General features: G+C 41.0%; 1 protein-coding gene across 1 annotated transcript; it reads left to right on the forward strand.

Moving 5' to 3' along the window:
* The first annotated feature begins 6,501 nt into the window (after positions 1-6,501).
* NHLRC1 (NHL repeat containing E3 ubiquitin protein ligase 1) lies at positions 6,502-9,344 on the forward strand. The gene has a single exon (XM_020986822.2). The coding sequence runs from the start codon at positions 6,550-6,552 to the stop codon at positions 7,765-7,767; it is 1,218 nt and encodes a 405-aa protein (XP_020842481.1). The 5' UTR covers positions 6,502-6,549; the 3' UTR covers positions 7,768-9,344.
* The last annotated feature ends 586 nt before the right edge of the window (positions 9,345-9,930 follow it).

The following is a 9,930-nucleotide window of genomic DNA, read 5'->3' on the forward strand; positions in this document are numbered from 1 at the left end:
TCAAAGGAATCAAAGACAGTGAACAAAAAATACGCACAAAAATATAGCAGCACTTTTTTTGTTTTAGCAGGAGCTAGAAACAAAATTATGCCACTGGGGATGGCTGAACAAATTACGGCATATGAATGTAATAGAATTTGTTGTGCTATAAGAAATAATAAATGGGATGGGTTCAGAGAAGCATGGGAAGACTTGTATGAATTGACATAGAGTTAAGTAAGCAGAATCAGAAGAAAAACTTATACAATAACTACAGTATTAAAGAAAAACACTGTAAAGATTTAAGAATTTCAGCAAAGCAATGACTGATGATGAAGATGTTTGGCAGAAAGGTGCTTGACAGTAGGTACAGAATGAGAAATACATTTTCAGGCATAGACAATATATGGGTTTGTTTTACTTGAGTATACATATTCGTTACTAGGAAAAGCACTTTTAGCAGGGAGTGGGGAGGGGGAAGCTTCAGAGGACAGTGTGAGTGGGTGATGTTAGTGATAGTGATAACCAAAAGGAAAAAAAAAAAGAAGAGAGCATCAGTGAAACATTTCAAAAATATGTAGCATGCAGAAGGAAGTTCAGAAGAAAACAGATGAACAGAATGTTGATACTAATGCATTAACTTTAACATATACTTTTAAAAACTAGGCTGTATGTAATACAGATTTATTGGTATCATATTCAATCCCCTTTTTCTATTCTTCTTTGTATATGGAAGTATTCATGTTTGTCAAGCTCGTTTTTTTAAAGAAAGCAGTAAAAAGTGATACCCCTGTGGGTCAAAGTCACTGGATTAAAACCAAGAAGTTGAAACCTCTGGAATGTAGATTCAGACTAGAAAACCTATATGGTCCAGAGCTAAATCTTTCATAAGTGAAGTCCCTGGAAATAATCAATCAGCAAATGACATCTGTGAAGGGAGATGAGGTGAGTCTGCCTTTAACTTTCAGCAGCCAAATTCACAGAGGATCCACATAGGACAGTGAGGTGATGAAGTGGATAGGATACTGGCCCTGGAGTCAGGTGGACCTAAATTCAAATCCACCCTCAGACATTTACTAGCTGTGTGACCCTGGGCAGGTTACTTAACCTGGATTGCTTTACACCACCCCAAAAAAGGATCTGTATACTTAAGGAAGCTTGAACCAGAGTATTGCATAAAGAACGAATGGACTCTATATTTTGAGAGAGGTGAAAGATGATCTCTCATATTCTTTCCAGTTCTGTAGCTATGAAACTGAACTGGAAACTCAAGTAGACATATTACATTAAGCATATGATGAAGATGACAGTTTTATTTTAATTTTATTTTTAGATTTCTATCTCCCCCAGAATACCTAAATAAATACACATATGTGCACTCTTATTCTTAACAGACCTGAACTGCTATTTCCAGACATACTGATAGACTTAATTAATAAGTGTATTGGGCTGATTAGATGAGTGTTGTGTTGTACTTTGCCATATCAGTTTTAGTACCATATGAATATATTGTAGTTTGAAATATACCATACTTTAGAAATTATGCCCATAGCAGGTGACAATACATAAAATAACTTGTCACCCAAACCCCTCTCTTTAACTTTTCAAAAATATTTTGGGGGTCATGAGCCAAGCCACTCCTGTTACTCTGGACACAATTTCTCTTTCAAAGACCCTAGTTGTAACCACAGCCTCCTGCTCTGTCCCCACTACCCATCTCCAGTCACTTCATTTCCATATCTACCTCTTTAAGTAGCCACTAGCTCCCCATTCACATTGTTCTCTGTCCCCAGAGGCGGTTAGGTGGTACAGCTGATTAGAGTGCTAGCCTGGAGTCAGGAAGACCTGAATTAAAATCCAGCCTCAGTCACTTACTAGGTATATCACCTTGTGCAAGTCACTTCTGTTTGCTTCAGATTCCTCAAATGTAAAGCAGAGATAATAAGAGTACATACTTCTCAAGGTTGTTATAAGGATCGAATGAGATACTAATTGTGAAATAATAATTATAAGGCAGTTAGCACAGTGCCTAACACAAAGTAGGAACTATGTAAATGCTTATTTCTTTCCCTTCTTCCTTCCTCACCAGTGACAGGGTGAACATTGGCGACAGCAGAGCTGATTCATGAAAATCAAGCAATAAGCATGATTCATGAAAACTGAATTGAGCCAGAAAACAAGGTGGTTGTAACAAGGAGAGGACAGGCAGAACCAAGATACCAGAATTTTTCACCTATTTGATTGCTCTTGGTCCTGAGTTGGGGTCCAAGTTTCTTTAGCATACTTAGAAAAATATATGATAGATACAAATTTAGTTAAGTGCACAAAAATAAATATATATGGTCTACCATGTTAAATTAGCTATATACCTAAAAAATTGTAAGTACTAGAATTTCACATATGTCATATACAATCCTCTTTTCCTTTTATTTGTTTAAGGAAATGTTCATGTTGATGTTTGCCAAGTTTACAATAATAAATTTGATTTTTAAAGAAGAATACTGGGGGCAGCTACGTGGTGCAGTGGATAGAGCTCTGGCCTTGGAGTCAGGAGGATGTGAGTTCAAATCCAGTCTCAGACACAAGACACTTACTAGCTGTGTGACCCTGGGCAAGTCACTTAACCCCAATTGCCTCACCACAGAAGCAAAAAAAAAAAAAAGAATACTGTAGGAGAGAGGAATTTCACAGGAATGTCAGGATGTTCCCCTACTGGCAATCCCAAGTTCATTTTTCTTCTTAAAGGTTTTTATGAGCTATTGTAAGTGCTTTATTTGTTATGTATAACACACTATAGTGAGTGTATCTATTTACAGGTTCCTTTGTGTCCTTTGTGTCTTCTGCATTTCTTATGGAGTGAAATAAAGACTGTCTTCTATCCAATAAGTGTCTGTTACCTTGAGTGCTTATAAAGGAGCTAGAGACCCTGTTATTCCCATTTTTGGAAACCTAGGCACAAGCTATTCACACAACTATATTCAAAGCTTTCTCAATGCATACTTTAGGTGGGTATAGGGAGAATGAGAAAAGGGATAAATGAGAGGTAAAACTACCCTTTTGGATTGGGTCCAATCCCAGACCCAGTCCATGTGAGCCCAGGACTGTCCTAGGCTATGACTTGCACTTATATAGATAGATATGGACAAATATAGATATCTGCTTATTTGAAGGAGAGATTCCTTTTAACTATATGGATCAGGAAAGACTTTCTGTAGCAGGTGGCATATGAGTTGAACCCAGAAGAAGGAGGGGTCCAGGTTGAATGGAGATTGGCTTTATTATAATTTTTATTATATGACCAAATACTATTCCTATGTACTCACTTTTCTTGTTGTTTGATGATTGTCTGACTATGTAACATTGTCATCTGCTCATACTTTTAAATTTTTATTGGAAAGGGGACTTATTTTAAGAGTGATTCCCACCCTTTTAGGGGAATGTCCATTCATCTGACAAACATTTATTTACTGAGTACTCACTAGATACATGTGACTGATTAATGTTGCTGTTTTTGTCCCTCCTCAAATTTTATGCTTATGTAAGGTAAAGTGAATAAAACAAAGGGTCAGTCAGAGATACTAGGCCATTCTTCTGTTTAGTTTTGTTTTGTTAATAAAAGCTAAGATTTCTTAGATCATATCAGAAAAACAATAATCTCCCTCTTTCCATTTATCTTCGTCAAATGTGGAAGGAGAATTTTTAAATGTCTCTTTAATGGGGTTGCCAGAATCACACATTAAAGAAGATGGTGGTAGAAGGGGAAGGAAGTGACAATAGTGGCTGGTGTGCCTGTATGGGGGGGGGGAGGTGTAGGGGATGGGTGGATGGTGTATGTTAGAACAGGGATGGTGGATGATCTGGGACTTAACTGACCTTATATGATAAATGTATTATCTTTTTAGAACCAGGAAGTAAGTCATTATCACACATCACAGATGATTACAGCCTTTTCTTGTCTTTAGTCCTCCCTTCCACACACATACCCAGAAGCCTCCATCATCAAAGTATATATGCAAGAAAAGTCCTGACAAAATAATTTACACAATAGTGTAATTTAATATTTCCTCTCCCAGACATAAAAATAATGGTCAAAGTGCCTATTTGGCTGAAAGTCTTTCAAACCAGACGGCTGGTTTTGTTTACAAGATGCATCAAAAGGAATCATATGACTGTTCAGGTTGTGCTAATATTAGCTAAAAGCCTAACTAATATAAAGGAAACTTTGCTGAGCACAAGCGGTTAGGGCATTCTCCGGTCTCTTTCCCTGAGGGGAGGGGGGGAACCTCTCTCTACACTGAACTCAGGCAGGCATGTGGGTAGACTGAGTTAAATCCTAGGAGGAGCCTGACCCCCTAGATAAGTCAGACTCCTCACACTCTTTAGCTCATGTCCCCACCTCAGCCTCACTGAGGTAAAAACAAAACAAAACAAAATTAAAAAACCTCTCCAACTTAGATTATGATTCAAATCTAAGGTTTCTCAAAAAGAGTGAGGCATAAAAGTACCCAATGTACAATATGAATAAGGTATAAGAGGCATTTATCTCCAACTCACAAAAGAAATGCTAACCACAAAACCTACTCACACAATGACAAAGCGACAAACCAGGATTCAGAAACTTATTGCTGCTATTAGATCTCAGGCTGGGAGGTTAAGAGGTGAACATCAGAGAAGGAAGCAGTTTGTGGGACTTCCAAATGGGAATTCCACATTTTCTTTTGGCTCTGAGCTAACTAAACAACTGGTCCATGTCTTCTGTCAGTGTTCATTTTCTCCAATGAAGAAATTCTCCTTGCCTCCAATAAGCTCCACACGATGCATGCAGAACCCTTCAGACTAACAAAGCTGCCTCCAAACTTGGATAGGTGAAAGGCCATATAAACGAAAGAATTCTTTTACTAGTGCTACAGACTTTGTTGAGCAGAGGTGTCAATCATATTGCCTGTAGGCTGCATTTGGCCCAAAACACTCCCTAGTGCCAGCCCAAACCAGAGTAAAATGTAATCGGGAAGTATTTAACAAAATAGATAAAAATGTAATTAACAGAGAATGTTACAATAAAACATAGATGATATTAATAGATAATAAAAATAGATAATTTAAAAACTAAGTCAATATGCAGCCAGTTGTTCAGTGGCCCCTGTATCTATTTGACTTTGACACCACTGTTGTAGAGTTAGAATCAACAAGACTTCACAAATTATTTGATTTGAGGGTAAAAGAGAGGGAAAAATCAAAGATGCCTCTGAGGTTGAACACCTAGGTGACTGGAAGGATGTTGCTGACTTCAACAGAAGTAGGAAATAGAAGTGGAAAGGGGCAGGTTTAGGGGAAAGTGGTAAATAATAATTTTGGTTGTGACACATTTGAAATGCTGATGGGATATCCCAGTGGAGCTGTCTAGCTGCGTGATGTGGGACTGGAATTCAGGAGAGAGAGTAATGCTGGAGATATGGATTTCTGCAATATTTGCAAGAGAAATGATAATTGAACTCAAAGGGAATGGATGTGATTTCCAAAGCAAAGAGTATAGAGAGATGAGAGGAGGACCCAGGACAGAGTATTGGGAAATATGCATACTAAAGGGAGCAGGAAATAAATGAAAAAAATTCTGGAAAGAAGACAAAGAAGAAGCAGAATAAAGGGAACTGCCTTCCATCCCCCTTATTTCTCATTTTCTACAAAACAGTTCCTCTATGAAGCCCTGACTCTTTCATCTCAAAGCAATTTCTCTCTTCCAAACCCAGCATTTATTGCTTGTACCAGTCATTCATTGGGCAATTCATGAGAGGCTTCCTTGAACAGGTCTTCCCTCCCTCTCTCTCCTATATGGTACAATGGATAGAGCACTGGACCTGGAGTCTGGAAAACCTGAGTTCAGGTCTGGCCTCAAGCTCTTACTAGCTGTGTGATCTTGGGCAAGTTGCTGTTTGTTTCAGTATTTCTTAACTGTAATCTTTTCTTAATTCTTTCCTTCCTGATTGACTATGTGACCAGCATAGTTCTAGGTATTGAGTGATACAAAAGAAGTATCAGACCCAATCCCTGTCTTTCAACATTAACTCTTTCATAGCTATTATGGATAGACACACACACACACATATATACATATATATGTATGTGTATATATATACACACGTACATATGCATGCATACATATATACATACATATATACTATATATACATATGTGTGTGTGTATATATATATATATATATATATATATATATATATATATATATATATATATATGAACAATCTCTCCACATAGATTGTAAGCTGCTTGGGTAAGCTACTTCTCTGTACCCCCTTGGTGCCCACCTCATGGTGGTACCCAATAAAAAATGAATGAATCATTCGGCTTTTCGGATGTTCTGGTGTTCACCAGAGGGCAGCAGACAGCAGCAAATGCGTTCCAGCTGGCTCCTGGGCAGCCTCTGACGTCGCAGACCCAGTGACATTCCAGCGCTCGGTCGAGAGCTGCGTGGGGACAGCGTCACACCGCCCTGCCCGTGCTGGGAGAGGTCGGGAGGGACTGGGGGAGGGGAGGGAAGCCTTCCTCCACCTAAGCATGTCTGCAGAGGCTTCCGAGGGAGAGCCGGCTCTGAGGGCGCTGGTGAGGGAAGCTGAGGTCAGCCTGCTCGAGTGCAAAGTGTGCTTTGAAAAATTCAGCCACGAAAAGGACCGAAGGCCCAGGAACTTGACCTGCGGCCACGTGATCTGCCTAGGCTGTGTGACGGCCCTGGTACAACCCCGGACCCGCACCCTCGAGTGCCCCTTCTGCAGGAAAGCGGGCAAGAGCTCGGAGACCAGTGACTGCTTACCGCTGCTGCAGTTCCTCGAGCTCCTGGGCCCCGCGCTCCGCGCACCCCCATCCTCAGGGGCGGGGGCAGCCAGGGAACCAGGGGACCGAGCGGCCAAGTGGGTCCCCGGGGCTCTGACCTACAGCCACTCCTTTGGGGGTTGGGGGACCCTTATCAACCCCACTGCGATGGCTTTGTGCCCGAGGTCCGGTAGGGTCGTCATAGTGCATGACGGCAGGAAGCGAGTGAAGGTATTTGACTCAGACGGAATATGTGCCCATCAGTTTGGAGAAAAGGGGGAGGCCGCCCAGGACGTCCGGTACCCGCTGGGTGTTACCGTTACTTCTGACGGCCACGTGGTCATCACCGATGCTGGGGACCGCTCAGTGAAAGTGTTTGATTTTTCAGGGCAGAATAAGCTGGTCATTGGAGGTCGCTTCTCTTTGCCCTGGGGTGTGCAGACCACCCCGCAGAAGGAAATTATGGTGTCTGATGCTGGGGCAGGGTCGCTTCACCTCTTGGTGGTTAACTTTCAGAAAGGGGAACTCAGGAGGGCAGAAAGGCTCCTGGCTCATCTCTGCAACCCCAGAGCCCTAGCTGTGTCTGCGATCACTGGGGCCATCGCGGTAACAGAGCACTTGCTGGCCCAGGGGCCCTGCCCTGCTAGCACCAGAGTGAAAGTGTTCAGCCCTGGCTTGCAGCTCCTGGGCCAGGTGGACACTTTTGGCCTGAGCCTCTTCATCCCCTCCAAAATTGATGCCACTGCTGTGACCTTTGACCACCAGGGGAATGTCATTGTTGCTGATACAACTAGCCAAGCTATAGTGTGTTTAGGGAAACCTGAGGAGTTTCCAGTCTTGAAGCCTATCATTACCCAAGGGCTTTCTTACCCTGTGGCATTGACTTACACAGAAGATAATTCCATTCTTGTCCTAGACAGTGGAGTCCATGCTGTAAAAGTCTATAAAGCTGACTGCTCACTCTAGGCAGATACATGCACGTGTGCCTATGTGTATGTACTCTTATTTAAAAATCTAATTTATTTCAGTTGAATTTCATAAAGAAAAGACCTTAGGGATTGTCCAGAGATGGAAAGAGGAGCTTGTGATTTCATCAGATCAACGTAATTGCCTTTTCTCTGATAGTACTCTTGATGAAATTGCGGTTGACCTTTCGCCTTTGAGCAAGAAAAACAAAAGTCTTATTCTAAAAAGGCGGACTACGTCTTCTCCTTCTTTTGCATTGCACACTATATTTAACAAATAGGTACTAGTTGCTTAGTTAACCGGTGGAAAAGGTCTGAGCTGGCTCCCAGGTTTTCAAATACTGGAGAACTGTATTAGTGTCAGTAGCCCTGGCCACCTGTGTTATGGTAAGGACACTGCAGTGTACAGTACTGTAACCTTAACTCACTATGTCCTTATGCTAGTGGCAGGTAGGTGGCCCAGTGGAAAGACTGTTGAAGCTGGAATTAGAAAGACCTGAGTTCACCAGCTTCAAAGGTAAGTCACTTAGGCTCTGCCTGTCTCGGTTTCTTGATCTGTAAAATGGCAACAGCACCTGTATCCTAAGATTGTAATGAAGATAAAATTAAATATACTTTGCAAATCAATAAATGCTAGCTGCACTTATTATTATTATGCTATCATTATTATTATAGAATGATTCATTAAAGTTAGAAAAAATAGCATATCTATCTAGGATTTTTGTTGTTGCTCAGTTATTTTTTTAGTTGTGTCCAACTCTTTGTGACCCTATTTGGAGTTTTCTTGCCAAAGATACTGGGGTGGTTTGCCATTTCCTTCTCCAGCTCATTTTACAGATGAGGAAAATGAGGCAAACAGGGTTAAGTGATTTGCCCCGGGTCATACAGCTAGTGAGTGTCTGAGGCCAGATTTGAACTCGGGAAGGTGAGTCTTCTTGGTTCTAGGTCCCACACCCTATCCACTGTGCCACCTACCTGCCCCCATCTGGGACTTTAAATAGTTTTTAAAAAGCACTTGCCTGACAGCAACCCCGTAAGACAGTGGGTCTTAACCTTTTTTTGGATGGTAGACATACCAAACTTTGGGAGGTCTGGTGAAACCTATGGATCCCTTCTCGAAATGTTTCTAAATGCACAATATATAAGGCATAGGATTACAAAGGAAATTAATTATGTTGAAATAGAGTTATCAAAAACATTTTTTAACAAGTTTATGGACTCCAGGTTAAGGACCCCTGCTACAAGGCAAGTATTACTATCGTCATTTTCCAATTGAAGAAACAGTGACTCAGAGCGATTATAATTTGCCACAATAACATATCTGTTAAATGTCAAAGCAGGCCAGGTCTCTTGGTATGCAATCCAGGGCTCTCTCCACTGCACCATGCAGCTTGTTTACATGGTTGGATATCTCGAACTTGACCAAATGAAATATGTGGTATCATGAAAGAATTTGTGAGGGAGGTTTATATTTGACGCTTGTTCTATTTATTGCAAAATTCTCAAAAAGCTATATTCTTTATCTTAAATCAGTATCTGGCGCTGTTCTAGGCACTCAATAAATGCTCACTGAATTGATTCAAAGTCTGGACTATTAATGCTGCAACTATTTAACTGAATTATTTAACATAGCCTGACTGTGAATGGAGTGGAAATTTCAAGTCTATTTTCTTAGCAGGGTAACTTGTGGGGGATTCACATGACTGTGTGAAAAGCTCCAGTGACCAGAAATGAAGGAATAGCAACAGCAAGAAAGTTCTTAAGAAATTTGCTCAGGAAATGGAAGGATGAGTACTTGCTTTCGGGAGGAAAAATGCCTTTTCCTCTACAGCAGGTAACACTTGTTTCATGCAGTCTCCAGTTTAGGTCCTCCTGACTCCAGGGCCAGTGCTCGATCCACTGCGCCACCTAGCTGCCCCAAGTCTCCAGTTTAGGAATGAGATAAATTTCAAAGGATTGTTTGTTACTTAGGACAAGTTTTTCCATAGAAACAATGCTGTGGGAAGTGGTTAGGTTCTCAGGCTAGCCCAGAAAGGTCTACTTAATTGATAACATATAGTTTTAATGATATTATTTCAGCTGTATTTAATCACACTATAGGGAAAATCTCATTCTACGTTTCACCTGGGGATGCCAGGAACAGCATTCAGCCCCCTTGGCGATA

Source organism: Phascolarctos cinereus, unplaced genomic scaffold (assembly GCF_003287225.1).
Source record: "Phascolarctos cinereus isolate Bilbo 61053 unplaced genomic scaffold, phaCin_HiC Scaffold_4;HRSCAF=312, whole genome shotgun sequence".
NCBI lineage: Eukaryota > Metazoa > Chordata > Mammalia > Diprotodontia > Phascolarctidae > Phascolarctos > Phascolarctos cinereus.

Bases quoted from the DNA above. Each gene is read 5' to 3' on its own strand.
- NHLRC1 (XM_020986822.2), top strand. From the start codon at position 6,550: ATGTCTGCAGAGGCTTCCGAGGGAGAGCCGGCTCTGAGGGCGCTGGTG.